The following is a 17,682-nucleotide window of genomic DNA, read 5'->3' as shown; positions in this document are numbered from 1 at the left end:
ACACCCATGTTGAATGCGTTTGATACATTTGTTTGATCGCACGGCCGTGAAGATGTTAGCATGAATATTTCATGACATCACACAGTTTGACGACGCTATGGTTTGTTGATGTTTCCATGGAAACCCAATTTGACACGTGTAATAGCAGCGTGTTGCTATCACCGGTAAAACAGGGCCCAGGTGGCCTACCATTTTTTTTTTAGAAAAAAAAACTATCGTATCAGGCAGGGCTGCGGAGTCGGAGTCGGAGTCGGAGTCGGAGTCGGTCGGAGTCGACAGTTGTGACCGGAGTCGGAGTCGGAGTCGGAGTCGATTTTAGAAACCCGAGCCGGAGTTGGAGTCGGAGTCACCGAAAATCTGTCGACTCCGCAGCCCTGCTAGGTCTGCAGAGTCGGAGTCGGGAGTTGGAGTCGGTCGGAGTCGACAATGCTGCCCGGAGTCGGAGTCGGAGCTGGTTTTTTAAAGTCGGAGTCGGAGTCGGAGTCGGAGTCGCCGAAAATCCATCGACTCCGCAGCCCTGATCAGGGCTATGACGAAAAATAAGTGGCCTAAATCCGATGAGAAGACAGGATTTGGGGGTACCCTAGGAGTAGGTTTGGCTCCGTGACCTGGTATGCCCCCCCCCCCCGCGCTGAAACCCTGGATCCGCCAGTGCGTGAAATAATGCATTAAAGATTAAAGAACCATGCAAAGTTATCCCTTTTACCTTTTACTAGTTTTACTGGCAAGGGCGATAATGTTCCCCTGAATGTCCTTATTGATCAGTACGAGAATTTCTCTAGAGTTCTCGCAGATAATTTCTCTAGTTTCTGAAGAATTTTCGGTACCCATGCTCTTTTCATACTGGATGCAAATATATGCAAGGCACACATCCTCAACGCAAGACACCTTTTTCGGGACGAGAAATAGAATATCTTTGCCTAGGGTGATCGTTGGGCTGTAAAAGCTCCTGATTTATGCTCGTCTCAGCGCAAGCTACGGAACTGCTATTCCAGTTCAAAACCCATGTTAAAAAGTGATCTATTTCCTTTAAAGGGACAGTATCATCGAAAAAAATCAATGTATGGAGCTGATTTTTTTTTTACTAGCATTTCTTATTTTTCTGAATCAGAAAAACATAGTTTGAGGACCGAACTCGGTGAAAAATATTGCAACCACATTTCATTTTCATGATTCATTTTCATGAGCGAACCACCACTATACAAGCATGGCCGCCAGTTTGGAAGCATGCAAAATTACTACAGAGCTGGCGCAGATAATACATTATTGACGCTACGCTTACGCGGTCGTTCTTCTGATTGAGTTGTCCTTAGGGAGAGGTAGCCTTAGGTATTGCCTATAAAAATATCACGTGACAATTGGAGGGAGTGACAATTGGACGTGACAATTGACAATGGGAGAAAATATCACGTGACAATCACGTGATAAACGTCATACATTGGAGGGAGATTGTGATTCAAGCTGGAGGAATTCCTTTGTTGAGCCGCTAGAATCCGAAGGAAACAGCGGAAATTGCCTACGACTATTTAATGAATTTAACGGTGATGAATAAGTGCGAAAAACGTTTTGGCTTTATAAAATTTGATGAAATGACCAGGGTAAAAGTTTTATTACTGGCGGTCAATTCAAAACGGCGCAAACATTTAAACAGTGAAGATAGTGAAGCACGATTCAAAGTGTAGTACACCTTTCGTACTTTGAGCGGCGATAGCGGGATAACGGTGTGGAGCTTCGAGGATCGGTCTTCAGTTCCCGGACCAGAAAGGTGGGGCCTATGCAATGTCAAATTTCATCAAAATGGTGATACTGTCCCTTTAAATCACCGTGAAATATTTGATACACCCAAAGAAAGCAACAGGTTTGATGAATTGCCACCAAGTTTCTATTTCTTAGTTGATATGGGCTTTTAAGTAACCTCATTATCACGTCAGATCGATTCGCAGCCCGGTTCCTTTCTCTCTTGCATTATCAATTCGTTCATGGCGCACCTGCCCTGCGCCTCCCGTGTGGTGCTAGTATCACGCGGGCGATGCAGTCTCCAGAGATAAATCCGGCCGCCGCTATCGCGCAGCCGCCTGGTGCGCTATGCTGTACCGCGGGACAGTATGTCCTGCGGCACAGTGTGAAAGACAGGCGCTTCCTCGCCGACGCACGCATTTTATAATGCGGAGACTGCATTGATGGGTTGGAAAATATCATCAAGTAAACAACGGAGACTTCGATCGTGCATAGAAAAATAACGCGTCATTTATGATGGATTGCAGGCTGCTGGAAGTGGACACTGTCGCAACTGACTTTGCTTGAATAATGTCCCGATGATTTCTACTCAAACAAATAAAAAGTCCGACCATAGAAGAGCCGTCCCACAGAGTGTATTGTTTTCTACCTCTTTTGGTCTCCAGACTCGATTGTAGACTGCCAAAATGTTGTGAAGATTTTCTGGGTGCGGAGCCTGCCGGTTAGGATTTCACGTTAAACGTGTGTCATGTGTTTTTTTCGGGGGGGGGGGGCTTATTTTTTGGGATGCTCAATTTCATAGCTCATGAGTTACGTTGTCTTTACTTACGATGCATGCATGCTTCGAGATTCCAGTTTTTTTTTTCACAGCATGCCCTCCGCCACAAGTCCTGTTTGACTTAATTCGAGACCGAGCCGACGAGCGTCAACCTCCCGCATGGTCTAGTGGCTAGGATACACGGCTCTCACCCGTGAGGCCCGGGTTCGATTCCCGGTGCGGGAACACGTTTTGTGCCAACCCCTTCACTCTTCAGTAAGCAGTAAGCACCTTGTTCTTACTCTGACCCTTCGGGCTGCTGTAAAAGCGAGGCGCAAACCCTACGTCAGACGTGCCAACTTGGGTGATGCGCCCCGGCTCCACACACCTTTTTTCCGAGTCATTCCTCCCTCCCTCCCTCATTTCCTCTGTCTCTTTCTCTCTCCTCAGTCATCCTTTCTTCCCCTCCGTATTTTCTCCACATCCGTTGTTCTAACTTCGTGCTTGTGCTTTGCAGTGTGCGGTGTGCGGTGTGCACTCTAATGCACATGGTATGTGTTGCGTGTGTTGCTTGCCTCCAAAGACATTCATTAACGGAAACTCATGACAAATTATTCCCCTGAAGATGTCCACGACCCTATCGTGCCTGGCGGTGAATCGTCGCGTTGAGTTTTACCGCGGTTGGTATAGGATGTCGTTGTCCTGCGAACAGCTGTGACCGCTGCACTCTCCCGCAGACCCGGGTAGCTGACAGTGGTATGGGGTGCTGTAGAATTGGGCCAGCCGGGGTGTCCGGATGTAAAAAGACGTCCTGTGCTGACCCTGTTTGGTTATCGGGCGGCGGAAGCCCGATGTGGTGTCGATAACACACACTAGACTGCCGATGGGCGATCAGTGTGTGTGTGGGGGGGGGGGAGGGGAGGGAAGGTGAAGCTAGGCCAAAAACTAGCCCTGTGTATCTAGCACATGAGTGCGCAGAGTGCGTTTATGAGTGCTAATAACATTGGCTATGCGGGATAAGTTGTTGAAACTTGTATGTACTAGCTGATGAGGTCAAGGGGGATAGGTATATGATAAAGGAGATTTCGAACCTACCTTGCATACATTCCAGCAAATCATTACCAGAAGCTTTTTGGGAAGCCTACTTGCCTCGTCACAATGCAGACACTTTGGGATGGCGCTGAGCTTTGCTTGAGTGATGAGTACCGTCCGACGGCAGACCGTCGTTGGGCGCAGTGCTGATCTGACCTCTACCCGACCCCCTGCCGCTGTGCCGCGGTGCACCTCCCCGCACCTCACATCTGCATCCTCACCTAGCTGATTCACTGGACACGGGAGTGTAACGAATTACGGGGCTCGTTAATTGGAATGGTGGCGCGGAGGCGAATGTTAGCGGGTTTGTGCGCATGTGGTGACTCATCCGCATACCGACCTCACCTCCGGACTCCGTCCGTTCTGCTTTAGATGCTCAACTGCTGTATCCAGAAACGTGCTCAGGGAATGAAGAGCTCTCAGGACGCTCTGGATAGCGGAGAGGCCAAAGGTAATTCGAGGACATCGCTGGGATCGCGCTCTCTTATTTGAATTTTGTATGCTCCGTCAAATTATCATAGTAAATGCCATTGCCATAAGTATAAAAGCAAAAATTTATAAGAAAAGACGAATTATTATAAACTACTTGCGGCCAATGGATGATGCAAATTTTGCTTTGAATGCGCATTTAGCGGGACATGTTTCGGGGTAACATTCAATGTTCGTTTCTGTGCTGTTTGGTTGACATTATCTGACCTCGTCAGCGGAGGATGAGACTGAGGACGACGACGAGTTTTTCGACGCTCCCGACGAGGGCCCGTCGGAGGAGGCGGACTGTGCGCGGCAGCAGCGGCTGCCCTGGAACCAGCCCGAGGGGCGTCTGAAGCCGTGCGGCTCCCTGCGGCTGCTGGAGACGGGGGAGCGGCTCTACATCCCCGTCACTCAGGTGGGGAGTGCCTCCGCGGCGGGTGAGGTGCCGCTACCGTGTGCGACTGTGACGTTGTGCGACGCTGTATGATGCGTTGCGTTGCTCGTATGTGCCAAGATTGTATGTATCTCAGTCTCTGTGACACTTTCTACCCTTTGCATGCCACTGTCGCTATTTGAGACTGTATGACGCTGTGTGCCACTGTCTGTACCGTATTGGTGCGGAGACGTGTTTTGCACGATTGAACGCAGTGTTCCAGGCCTGACCCTCCATACAACCGCCCTCTCGCCCTCCCGGCCAGGACGTGGCGCCGATGACCGAGGACCGGCTCCAGGAGCAGTCGGAGGTTCTCGTCAGCCTGGGTACAGACTCAGAAGGATGTCAGCTGCGGGCGCGAATGATGGCCGCGTCACTCACATCCGACATGGAGGCGTTCAAGGTGCGGCGCTCAACGGGGAGCGGGAACATTAACTGACCAGATTCAGCCTTCAGGATGGTAGGGCTATTGAAAGAATATGCAGAATGAAAAAGTTTAAACGTAATTGGTCATGTTGATCGTTTGCGGCTTTAATATCGATTATTTTGGTATAGTTATATTTCCTGGTCGTCTGATTCAGGCTTTTAGCTTTTTTTCTGCACAGAGCTGTATAGTGTATAGTGTAGTACAGACAGACCGTCCCTCTCCCTCCCTCCCTCTCCAGGCCGCCAACCCGGGCAGCACGCTGGGCGACTTTGTCCGCTGGTACTCGCCCCGTGACTGGATCCAGGAGGAGTCAGATGACTCCGGTAAATCGGGTAAGAGCCGCCCCGCACTGCCACCCACCGTCGGTACCCTCACAAGCCAAACTGGTGGGCAGGTCCCAGGGGCCACGACGGATCCCGTAAGCACCCCTAAAGAAGGAGGGAATGTGTTTTGATGTGTGGCGCCCCCAGCATCTGACATTCTTTGCTAGATAATGTATGCATAATTCGTTCATTTACGCACGAAATTAACGAACACACGCTGAGGGCTTTAATTACGAGCGAGCGAGCGCAGTGAGCGAAGCGAAGTCTTTTCAATATAACGGAAAAATCTCAGTATGAGCGGCCTGGCCCGGCCCGGCCTGTAACGCTTTTGAGAGGCTTATATCTCAGCAACCGCTAGACCGATTGGCCTGCGGTCTTTTTTTGCTGGGTAGCCCCATTCCTTCTACCCCGTAACTACTTTTGATACATCTCAGTGACCGTCGTGGCACGTGCCACGTGAAAAGTCAAGGGTGTTCAAGCTGTTTTGCAAAAGTAGTGATTTTGAGAGGCTCATATCTCAGCAGCCGCTTGGGCGATTGTCTTGCGGTAATTTTTGTAGGGTAGCTGCATCCCTTCTACCAAAGGTCGGATACTCTTGATCTATGTGAGTGACCCCCACTGCACTTGCAAAATACAAAAAGAAGACGTGCCAAATTTGTTCCCATTTCAATAACTCGGTAATTACTGGGGCGATTTCGCTTGAAACTTGGCGTACAGGTAGGCACCCACCAAGCAATGCATTGCCATGTGTTGCGGTTAGGGTGCTACTGCACGTGCGCACGTGCAGGGGGCGCTTCCAGATCTCAGGAACGGCTGGGTATAGCTGAGTGCGCGGATGCAGATCGCCGATTGCGTTCAAATTTGGTACACGGTTGGGGACCAGTTAATAGGGTGCCGTGCAAAAGTCAGTTTGGACCCCGTTTGCACGTGCGCACGTGCAGAATGCCGCTTCCAGATCTCAGGAACGGCTGGGCCGATTGCGTTCAAATTTGGCACACCGCTAGCGACCGGTCAGAAGGGTGCTTTCCACAAGCCCGTTGGAAGTACTCTCTCGCCCTTCCGCACGTGCAGGGCTCACTATATCGCTCGCTCGTTCTTCGCCCAAAAGGCGTTTTACTGGTTATTTTTATCTTATTTCATGTATTGCTTGTTTTACCCATTGGACTCAGTTTGGCTACGCTGTTTTCCCGCCATACCGGGCTCGATATTCTTTCTGCTAGTTCTGCATCGGTCCGCGAGGAGCGCTCAGGTGCGCTGGCTCGCTGTCTGATAGTTCCCTCGCCGTCCGCCAGGGTCGCTGAGTGCGCGGATGCAGATCGCCGACAACCTTTGGCTGGAAGCGTGGTCCGGCTCCAAGCCGGTCCCGGCGCGCCGCCAGCGACGTCTGTTCGATGAGACTCGCGAGGCGGAGCGGCTGTTTCACCAGCTGGTGACGCTGCGTCCGGCGCAGCTCGTCCAGATGGTGAGCGGCTTTACAACACCCGGCGTCCTCAGCTATACTTGCATTACCTTATAAAACGTGTTTGTCTCTGCTGCTGCTGTCTTGACGTAACGCTCACCACACTAGCATTAAGTTCAGCATAGCGAACCCAGTCCTTGGGCTGTTGACTGTTACGAGTGATATGCTTTGCGATGTTGCAGCTGTCGCCGATGATCTACCACGCTGCCATCTATCGACTGGTGGAGGAACTAGAGCCTGCCGATCTGCCCGCCATTGGACAGCAGCTGGAGGAGGCCGTACGCCGCCTCCACTCTGCAGCCAAGGCCGACTGGGACGACAAATCCTACGATGTGAGTCGTGGTTTTAATCCAGGCTATATTTTGTTCTAGTCATTTATTGCTTGATTCCAATTCACCAATGTTTAAGCTTTGCTGGCACGTTATGCACCATGGATATGATATTATGTAGCCACACCGCAGGGCTCGGTTGGTCTCGGCCCCGTGTTTAAATCAACCACGCGTGCGCAGGGGTACTCGTCTCACTCTCTTAGCTATCGCTATTCCCCATCCCCTCTCACCTCGTGCCCTCCGTGCCCTCGGCAGGGGGTCGGTCAGCTTATCGCCACATGTGAACACTACGTGCTCCGACGGCGCTCCCTGGCGCTGAAACTGGACGGCGTCCCAGAGAAAGACAAGTTCGTGCAGCTGCTGATAGGTGGCGTTGAGGTGCCGGTGCCCGGAGGCCCTAATGGCGACGCGGCGAGGCGACTGGAAAGGCTGTTGACTGGAGACCAGGTGAGAGTTTAGTCTCCAACTTAAATATGCATCGGGTGCTAGATATGATAGAAAATACCTTTGCTTGCGTACAGTTATGGCGGACGCAGTATGGGCTCGTATTTTTGTCGGGCAGTGCTGGGCATCGCCGGACCGCAGGTTGTGTGAAAAAAACGCCATAAACAAATCAGCCAACACCACACACACACAAAATAATACGATGGTTAACGGTCGTCGATAGTGTTACCCTACAAATCAGCGCGATTGATTTGCCCCGAGTAACAATTTTGACATTTTGATGCTACGTCGCGCCCTTCGTTATGCTGCGGCGTGGCTGTCTTCGGAGTATACTCGCTCTGTAGTCAGTGCGCCCCAAGGCACAGTTCGTCTGGAGACACTATATCCGTACTGTTTGTTCCGCTGGTGATGTGTGCGTGTCGCGCCGCGTCGGCGGCCGTACACGGCGGTCGGCCGGAGGTCGGTTGTTGTTTGTGGTCCGGAACCGGTGAGTGTGCGTGAAAGGGGTTTAAAAAAAAGAGGTTTAAGGTAAAAGAAAAGGTAAAAGAAAAGGTTTAACGGGCTTCCAGGCCAGGAGATCAGCGGTGCTCACCGCTCGCTCGTACAAATAGCAAGTACGAATTACGAATGTCCATACTCTAACTATAACGATCTCCATGTGATCTCCCGTTTCCCCTTCACAGGCTGACCAGCGACTGCCTCCGCCGGCCTCTAAGGAGTACATTCTGCGCGTGCCGTGCCGGCGGCCGGGCGCGGCGTCGCGGCCGCTGCCGCAGCGCCTGCACTGCCGGGTCTCGGAGGACACGTTCCGTCTGTCGGCCTCTCTCAGTCAGGACAGTGTGTTCAGCTGAGCGGCCCGGTCCGGTGGGTGCCACGCAGAGCGCCAGACGACCTCGCCTTGGGTAGCTAGTGCTGTGCGGTGGGCGAAATGAATTATATATTGGTTTGGTATATCAGGGACGGGGACGGAGCGGGTCGCGCGGGCCCACCGTTGTTCTGGGGAACAGGGATAGGAGCTGTGGGGATGCGAGAAATACGACCTGTTCCCAGCGGATCAGTCCCGTGGTTGTGCCCCGCGACGCGACGCCCGTGTTGGGTGAACCTCGGACTGAAAAAGACCAGTCATAGACCACATTTAATAGATAGGCATAGCGGTACGCAGAGGTCTATGGACGAGCTGATACCGGGGCTGAAATGTCTTCCGGTAGTGATATCCAATAGCTTCGGGAGAAAGCATGTCTTTCTCTTTGTGCATTGGCTTTCTTTGCTTTGCCGCTGCTTTGGCGTCCTTGACATCGAGCGTTGGCTTTGTGCGTAGTGCGTAGTGCTGAATAGGCTAGCGAAGCACCTTATGCTATCACTGATGCTAGCGTAGCTCTGATGCTAGTGTAGCTCTGCTGCTAGCGGCTCGGTCCGTCCGTCCCCTGCGGTGTAGGGCGGACCGAGCGAGAGCGGCACGGCCCGTCCTTAGCCGCCACCGGCAGCTGCGGCGCCGGACAGGCCGGCTCGAGCGGCCGCCGCCGCATCTACTGACGGTACGCTCGGTAACTACCAGCGTTTGGGGTGAAGGCTGGGTGTCATCTGGTGACTGATTGTTCGTGTTATTTCAGTGATGCCGTCATGTGCGACTTTGGAAGCTGTGTTTCGTAGTGAGAACTGTGTCTTGTGGATAGTTGTTTCTGGTTAATTTGTGCGCTGTCATGGTGGTTTGTGTGGCTATGGATGCAACTTAAAATCAGGTTAATCGTACTTCAATTGTTTTATTTTCGTAGGTAAGGTGAGATTAAAAATTATCGAAAAATTGATAAAGTGTAGGGGCAGCTGTATTTCGTCCTTGGTCTTTTAAGCCATGCTAAACACTAGCAGGTAAAATAAAATATGGGCATGAAAAGTTTTCATGCCCATATTTTTTTTTTTTCATTGAAAACTCACCCTAGGTAAAGTTTGTGTTAGTTATTACAATACGCAGATAAAGATGTTTGAAATGACTGACGACTTAACCCTCGCCCGTAAACGGCGATCTGCCACCTTCGCCCATGCAGGGGGGGGGTTGGTGCGACCCCCCCCTTGGCGTTTGAAAACGGAGCGTCGTAGAGCTTAGCGGAAAAGACCAACGGATTGCTCTTGCCGAGATCTCGCGATTGGTGGTATATTTTTTGGTCCTAGGTCAACATTTGACCTACTTTTGACCGGTCAAAGGTCAAATTTTCGGAAAAATAGACTTTTTTCAAATTTTCCGCGGCGATTGCGGCAAAACGGTGGGAGATATCGACTTGAAACCTTCACTATCGTGTTCCTTGATCAATTCTCTATCGTTTGGTATGTATTTCGTTTCCCTAGCTCTAAAAATGGCGCGTTGGGAGCGCCGGAAGTCGGCAAGGTCACAGTCGGCGGCAGAAATTCGAAAAATCAAAATTTAAATTTTTGAAATCTGATTGTATTTTTGGATTTGGGAGGTCCATTTGCTCCCTATAGAAGCTAATATTGCTGCATATTCCCATTGAGGTGACAAGAATTAGCAAAATAGTGGTTCGGGCGCTTTTCAAAAATAGTACCGGACGCTGTTCCTCTTGTGACGTCATAGCTCCGTGACCTGACCTGACCCGGTCAAGTTTCTTATACCATATGATAGCCAATACTTGCCCCAACATGCATGGGAAGTTTCATCACGATCCATCAACCGATGTCCGTACCACCGGCAGGAAACCTCGGGCGTTGGCACTCAGTTTGTGAAAATCCGGCCGGAGGCTGTTCCCTTTGTGACGTCATAACTCCGTGACCTGACATGACCCGGTCAAATTTTTTTTTATCAAAAGATGCGCAAGGTTTGCCCCATAAGGTACCCAAAATTTGGCGGCGCTGCACGCCGCCGTTTTTGCATTATTTCCGAAAAACCTTAGGGGGGGTTGCACCAACCCCCCCCTACATGGGCGAAGGTTAAATGTGAAAAGAAGTTTTAAAAGGGAATTATAAATGAAATGGAAGTTATGGAAAAAGGGTACGATCAGGAATTGGAAAGCCTTGCGGTTAACGCAGACCTAGCCAGGCTTTTGACGTCGCATAAAGTTTTTTCAGAAGCTATAATTTTTCTCGCCTCTAGGAATGCTTGGATGATTATTTTGAACGTAATTGTAGTGAATGCCGACTGTTAGCGTAATTGTAAATCGCCGAATATGAATCATCTACCTATTTTGATAGTACGTGCCTACTTGTTTCTGTAAACTTTATTGAATCCGCCGCTTAAAACTTAAGAGTACCTACAGATGATTTTGAAATGCATATGCACAGCCAACATCACCTCACTAAATACACACATACAGGGTGACACAAAAAAACGGTCATCACCAAATTTCGAATAACCAAACTTCGGCCACTTAAGGTCACACCTATGTAGCATACATCCACCAAGTTTCAAGTCTTCACTACGAATACTTTTAGTACAGTGTGTGTTTTACTGACGCTCCACAATGTGCTCCAGGTGAGCGCCACGGCGCTGCAAGGCGTAGGCACACTTGCATCCGGCGGGCAAAGTTGTCGATAACCCGATGGCTGTGCACTTTATACAGAGTGCAATGGCCTCTGGAGACAGTGCTCAGGGGGTGTGCTACCCCTGAAACGTTATTCTTATCGGGTTATCGGCAACTTTGCCCGCCGGATGCAGGTGTGCCTACGCCCTGCAGCGCCGGGGCGCTCACCTGGAGCACATTGTGGAGCGTCCGTAAAACACACACTGTACTAAAAGTATTCGTAGTAAAGACTTGAAACTTGGTGGATGTCTGCTACATAGGTGTGACCTAAAGTGGCCGAAGTTTGGTGATGATCTGAATAAAACTTACGAAGTTATTTGAATTTTGGTGATGACCGCTTTTTTGTGTCACCCTGTATGAACAATAAGCATAAAATCACCCAGTGACAGATATTCCATTCTTATGTCTACCCATCAGTGTCCATGGTAAACGTCTCCCATCTATGTAGGGTCGTAACGCCCTCTATCAAACCCTGCCAGTCCCCGGGTAAACACTAGACCATCCGCCTCGATGATACTGTCCAAGTCCTGATCTCCGTGCCGCTGTTCCAGTGTCGGCGCCGCTGGACCCACTGGCGACCCCTCGCTGCTGATCGCCAGAAAAGGTGCCGGATATGTTTTTGAGAGCCAGATTGGGGACCTGTATGTTTGACACTTGGCGGCAGAGCGGACACTGGCGACAGTGAAATCGATTTAGAGGGTGCGGGTAATCGAAGTGGTACATTCCTCCGGCAGGTCTCGGTGTGTTTTCTATGCAGTTCTTACAGAATGTGTGGGCACACTCCAGAGTCATTGGCTCAACGAAGGTGCCGAGGCAGACGCTGCATTCCACGTACTCTTTCTGCTTTCTAACCAGTTCTCGGAGTTCTGTCAGCTCTTCGATTTTCTTTTTCATGTCCTCCTCTTCCGTTTTTGCTTTGATCTCTCGCCCTTGATCTTTATCCTTCAGCTCTTTTACCAGAGTCTGCATACTGGCGATCTGCCGTTGGTAATCAGCGTTCATTTGCTGAATGGTGGCTATGGTTTTCTCGCTGCTTTCGTGATCGATAATCAGTTTTGCATAGTTTTGCATTAACTCTTTTTTTTTTGCGATTCTGTTTCTGCCATTGCTCTCAAATGGCCCTCTTTTTCCCGCTCATATCTTTGCCTCTCACGCTCATTTTCTTCTTTTAGTTTATCCTCGGATTCTTTCCGCACTCGTTCCTCTGTCTTGTGTATTTCTTTTTCCCTTTGTTGTGTTTCCCTTGCATTCTTCCTTTCCTTTTCTTGCCACTCTTCCTCCTTTTGCTGCCATTCTGTCTCCTTGTTCTGCCATTCAGCTTCTTTGTTTTTCCATTCTCTCTCCTTTTCCTCCAATTCCCTCACCTTTTCCTTCCATTTCCGTCTCTCTGCCTCCTTCACCTGGCTCGAGGCGCTTTCTTCTTGTGCCTTCGGGCGCACTCTTGCTGTTTGCTCACACATCTTGTAATGTCTCTTTGGATATTTGCTCGACGAGTCAAGTGAATCGTTCACATGATTCGCGACCTCCTCAGTGCTGTCGACCCTTTTGACGCGGGTCTCGGCACTGTGGCCCGGCTGCGATTCTTCACAGAGGTCGGGATCCTGTCGGTCGGACCTTTCCTTGTCGTCGTCCCGTTCTGTCGGAGTTTGAGCTCTGGCTGGCCGAGAAACTGACCTGCTCACTCGAACCTTCCTCAGCTCTTTCAGCACTTGGTCTTCCGTCCAGCCAAAGAATGCCAGCACCCGCTGGTTGTGCGGCTCCTTCAGGCTGTGACTCTTGGAGCACCTGTCTCCGAACCTGCAGCGACTGTGGAGGAATGCCTCGCAGTAGTGTAGCCTCAGACAGTGTCTCTGGCAGCCCTGTCGGCCATACACAGCTCTGCAGAGCGCCGGCTGGGGCGGCCGGCGGCGCACCTGCTCCTGCAGTCGCCTGAGGAGCTCTGTCACAGGGGTATCGGTCAGACCGGCACTGGCCAGAAGGTCGGTATTGTGCCCGCCGTCCAGCAGGTCGTGACTGAGGCCACAGTCGTCCAGCGGACAGGCATCCACTACACAACGGTAGCAGACGTGAAGCCGGCCACAGTTGGGGACAGAACAACTGCCCACGTTGTACATGACGCAGACGCTGACTGCCTGACCTCGAGCCCGCCGGCGCAGGATGTCCAGCGCCAGAGCCAGATCGTCCGAACCTCTCCATCCCAGACCATCTAGCAGCAGGATGTTTCTGGGCGTCTCCAGGGCGTGGGCCTTGTTGCATCGCTCGGCGGTGCATCTGTTTTGAAGGAAGTATGTGCACAAGTGCAGCTCCTGGCAATTGGCGCGGGTACATCCTCCCCTACGGTTGTAGTCGTTGCACATGCGAGGGAGTTGTCTGGGTGTCTGCTGTCCACTCCGCGATCTTTCAGGTGGTGGGAAGTTCATCGTGATGTCTGCAACATACAGGAGCGTGATCGGAAAATGTATTCTTTTTTGTTAGCCGACGCCTACTGACCGGCTGATGCGGTGGCTAGTAGATTTGCATTGCTAGTAGATTTGCTTTGCATTGCAGTAGATTGCATTCAGAATATGCTAATGATTAAGTATTGGCGAAGGAAAAGAATGCCTGTATACAACACATACAGGGTGTCCCATAAGTTCGTTCTCACCTAAATTTTACGTTTTTAGGCTCTCTTGCTTAAAGGCACGCTGAAATTGGCTCGTTACTGAGCTTACGTGGTTGCCATGGCTGGTAGAAATATGCTCCACAGTAACTAATTTCTGTAGACAAAATAGTTTTTGCTAGAGAGCCCGTTTCCTACACAGACGGCTAACGCCGGAACTTAGAGGTCTCCAATACGGGTACGTCTCGGTATTTAGTCAGCACGTGACCATTCGCGACGATTGAGGGTGATTGAGGCCTACCAGTCTGTAGACAATGTCCATCGCTAACTGGACGTACAGTCAGCAAGTGACACCGATGATTTGTCGGGAGTCAATCACTGCAAGTTTATCCTCTTTTTTTTTTGTCAGCTCTCAGGAGTGAGCCATGTGGCCAAAACTGTGTGGCGCCAAAGTGGCCATCAAAAAGGTCAAAGGGTTAGAAAGTTGGTAAGCAGACTTTTCAGGATGGATTACCAGCTGTCTAAAATTGTTCTTATGGGGTATATAACTCAAGGTGACTTAAGCTTTGCTTACCGGAGGGCTCAAAACAGTCAAAAACGTCTTAAAATGGCCAAACATGAGTTTCGTTATGCCTGAGGCTAAAAAACTAAAGGGCTGAGGACATCAACCAGGTCATCTGGACTAACTAGTCCACGTTCGAGATGAAACACCCGTCCAAACCCGAAAACAACCCCATAAGGGCGAAGGAGGAGGCCTCCGTTTCGTCCCGTTATGTTCGTATGCGAAAGGCCAAGGTCACGGTATTGTGGGGTTATAGGCGTCCAGACGCTGACCAGGTTGCGATTGGTGTCCCAGAAACAGCTTTGGGAAGCATGATACCTTTTCAAGAAAATCTAGGAGGAGTTTCAGCCCTCAAGCTGAACTCGAAACGCGAGTATGAACACATTTATAGAGGAGAAAATGGCATCCGAGAGGTCGTAGGCCCATCTTCAGGCAAGACAATGCATCAGTGCACAGGTCAAGCAAAGCTTAAAAGCGGTGCAAGGAGACTGTGACAGGCGTTTGTGGCAAGACCACATGCCAAGCACCTGATCGGATCAAAATTTCATAAAAAATTGTTGGTTATGCTGAAATTTAGGCTCATCGAAGCGTAGCGCTGTTCCAGCCTCGAGGAGTTCACGGCGCATGTCAAGTCAGTCTGGGTTAACTTTAAGCCTGCTATGCAGCCAAACATGCCGGTTGGCATGCCGCAGCATGTGTTCATGTGTTTGCCTATTAAATGGGGAGCACATTGAGGGGTCATGAATATATCAAAACGCAATGTACTCTGTTTCACATGCAAATAAAATGTGAGAACGAACTTATGGGACACCCTGTATATCACAAAACTCTTTGTTTGTTTTTTTTTTGGGGGGGGGGGAACTTTTTGAACTGCGAATTCTTCTGCAAGCGTGGTAGGCAGACCGTTCCTCATCGTTTAAAATCTTATGATCCGGGGCCATCCGTCTGAAAATACCAAATAACGGCATTGGAGGGCAATAGTACCTAAGGCCGATATCCTTTTCACTTACCAGATGGCTTTCCACTTTGCGACATGATATAGTTGAAAAAGAAGATTAGGCTCATGACACGCAAAGTCTTGTTCGATTCGTTGAAGGTGAGCTATGGCTAGTTTGAGCATTATTATGAATATTATGATGTTGGAAAATGATTTTAGGTATGCTCATGATACAATAAAATGATAGGGGAAGTTGGGGGAACGCCGAATACTTTTTTTCTGACGCCTGTAGCACGCAACGTAGACAACATAAGCTATTCTTGTTGGCGTCATTCGAGAGGCCAGTCGTTTGCCTTTCAAACATACCGGGCGCATTTGATGAATTCGCATACCGTTAAGCACACAAACTAAGAATATCAAAGAAGTGACTTTTTCGGCGTTGCCCCGGACTGCGGGGAAAGCCGAAAATGGGAAAAAATGATCTACGGGGAATGCCGACATTGATGTTTTGCCATTTTATCTCAAACTTTATCCAGAATTCATCAAAGCTGACACGCGTTTAAGATCTTGAGGACGCTTGGTGCACACTGGAAGTTATAATTGTGTGATATAATAAGAAAATGCCAGGTAAATCATTCCTTATAGGTAACAGGCCGTTGTGTCGGTTGAAAGTGTAATTTGTGTGGCTAAAAATACGCGTTGCTATTCTACAGCAGTAAAGTCCACGTAGCGTGCTTTAACGTGCGTAATTGCACGTTTTCGGCATTACCCCAGCCAGCCATACTTTCATTTGCAGGCCCATTACTTTTCAACATGCTGTATAAATTTCAAATAGGCAGCACACTTATGCAAAGACATGCTGAAGATTACTTGACCGAATTGGCCAGACAAACGGTAGCATAATGAATAACAAATGCAGCTTCAAAGGCGCATGTAGTACAAGGGAAACGTATCTTGAAAACGCTCTTGGCGCCCTGACAGCCGAAGTTTTCCGAATGACGACTCGTAACAAACATGCGATAATTGTAGTCACTTAAGATTCAGAGCATCACTGACAGGTGGCATTCATGTCGTACAGTTTTCGAAATATCTCGAATTTCGGCTTTGCCCCAACTCCGGCATTGCCCCAACTTCCCCTAGTGAAATAGGTCCAAAAAGTATTATAATACTTTTTGGACCTATTTCACTATCATTTCATTGTATCATGAGCATAAGGTCATTTTCTAACATCATAATATTCATGACACGCAATTCAAATTGATTCGTTCAACGATAGGCTTGTCGCAGCAAACAAGGGACTCGGGTATCGCTTAGATGTCGCAGTTCCCGAGTAGTGACGATACAGTGGCCTGAAGGCATATGACGATAAGGAAAGATGTGCACTTGGTGCTTAATGTTTTACATAACTTGATTTTATTGGTATGTGTATTTTAGATTAGATTTAGATTAGCTTTATGAATTCATATTTTATATTTTTGCACTATTTTAGACTGTTGTTGAAAACTGAAGCCATATACGAATGTTTTTTTATGACTTACCTACTTCCGTGACTAGTTCCTAGCAAGTTAGTGGCGTGCCAAATAATTAACACGGTCGAAAAAAACAGTACATATACCAACTCGATATCAAGTCAGTGGATTGGTAAGTTTCAAAAAACTTTCCAGGAACAACAATTTTAGCTCCATCAGACATCAGATATCAAATGATGGCATGTGACTATCAATGGATACGTCATAGGTGACTACAAAATAATTTATTGATATTTAAAAAATGTTCAAATATGTATAAAAGCATTTTAACAAACCGAAATCAGTTATACTTAAAGCAATTACCTATGTTGTGAACCGATTCGTTTACTTGTGCATGCTTCTTCTTAAATAAATGCAACGAATTTATCCAAACAATAAATAAACTCTCGTATCAAATATCACGGTAAACTTTTACCAAACGTACATTTGTGTTTAGAGATGTGCCCACTCACAGCTAACATTTCATATGACGTATCACGATTTGAGTGAGTCACTCATTACGTACAATTTATATCAAACACCGGTGTGTCATCCCGACTTTATGGTATGTAGTTCATAGTATTATAGGGTTCAATGACGATTTACCGCTCCGTTACCTAGGAGCGCTGCGGCCCGAAGGTTGGAACTTTGAATTATTAAAAAAAAAAAACGCCCGCCCGCCGCCAAAACACCGCAAACAAATACCGGTCTGTTACATAACGACTTGTGTATTTGGATTTAAAATGTTGTAAAATCCGTTCATTCATTTGAAACATTAAAACCGTGACAAATATACATTGCAAGCTCAACCTTCGACTATTTTCCAATGACATTTCCCTCTCTGATCCCTATCATTTTCTCACCCAATGCCCTCACACAACTATTTTTAGGCCACCACACCACTTCCTGGCCTCTTACACCGACACTAGCTAGGGAAAACACTGTGCAGCAGCTCAGTTGCGTCTACTCACCGTTTTTACGTTGAGGCCGGCCGGAGTGCCGGGGATCGGTCAGGCCGGGTCGCAGCCACCTGACGCCACTCCGGAGAGCAGAGATGTCGTATCGCGCTATCAAGTG

At 48.9% G+C, this 17,682-nt stretch overlaps 2 protein-coding genes and 1 non-coding gene across 4 annotated transcripts in view; 2 read left to right on the top strand and 1 right to left on the bottom strand.

Annotated features, from left to right (window-relative positions):
• The window catches only part of LOC122369739 (rab3 GTPase-activating protein catalytic subunit-like), a 56,451-nt gene extending 47,230 nt beyond the window's left edge, over positions 1 to 9,221 (top strand). For both annotated transcript variants that reach the window (XM_043344699.1, XM_043344700.1), the window contains exons 12-19: positions 3,959 to 4,037; positions 4,291 to 4,472; positions 4,756 to 4,893; positions 5,156 to 5,249; positions 6,533 to 6,702; positions 6,882 to 7,031; positions 7,284 to 7,475; positions 8,156 to 9,221. In XM_043344699.1, the coding sequence (XP_043200634.1) occupies positions 3,959 to 4,037; positions 4,291 to 4,472; positions 4,756 to 4,893; positions 5,156 to 5,249; positions 6,533 to 6,702; positions 6,882 to 7,031; positions 7,284 to 7,475; positions 8,156 to 8,323 (1,173 nt within the window). In that variant the 3' untranslated portion in view covers positions 8,324 to 9,221. The remainder of the gene's footprint in view (positions 1 to 3,958; positions 4,038 to 4,290; positions 4,473 to 4,755; positions 4,894 to 5,155; positions 5,250 to 6,532; positions 6,703 to 6,881; positions 7,032 to 7,283; positions 7,476 to 8,155) is intronic.
• On the top strand, positions 2,669 to 2,740 carry Trnae-cuc. Its single transcript has one exon. It is a non-coding gene; the product is annotated as a tRNA-Glu (tRNA).
• A 2,684-nt stretch (positions 9,222 to 11,905) lies between the features above and the next one.
• Positions 11,906 to 17,682, bottom strand: LOC122369738 (golgin subfamily A member 6C-like). Its single transcript, XM_043344698.1, has 2 exons — positions 17,577 to 17,682; positions 11,906 to 13,427 (listed from the first exon to the last, which is right to left on the bottom strand). The coding sequence occupies exon 2, from the start codon at positions 13,417 to 13,419 to the stop codon at positions 12,070 to 12,072; it is 1,350 nt and encodes a 449-aa protein (XP_043200633.1). The 5' UTR covers positions 13,420 to 13,427; positions 17,577 to 17,682; the 3' UTR covers positions 11,906 to 12,069.

Source organism: Amphibalanus amphitrite, unplaced genomic scaffold, assembly GCF_019059575.1.
Source record: "Amphibalanus amphitrite isolate SeventyFive unplaced genomic scaffold, NRLGWU_Aamphi_draft 001067F_arrow, whole genome shotgun sequence".
NCBI classification, from domain to species: Eukaryota; Metazoa; Arthropoda; class Thecostraca; order Balanomorpha; family Balanidae; genus Amphibalanus; species Amphibalanus amphitrite.
The sequence above is the reverse complement of the archived record's forward strand: the minus strand, read 5'-3'. Positions and strand labels throughout refer to the sequence as shown.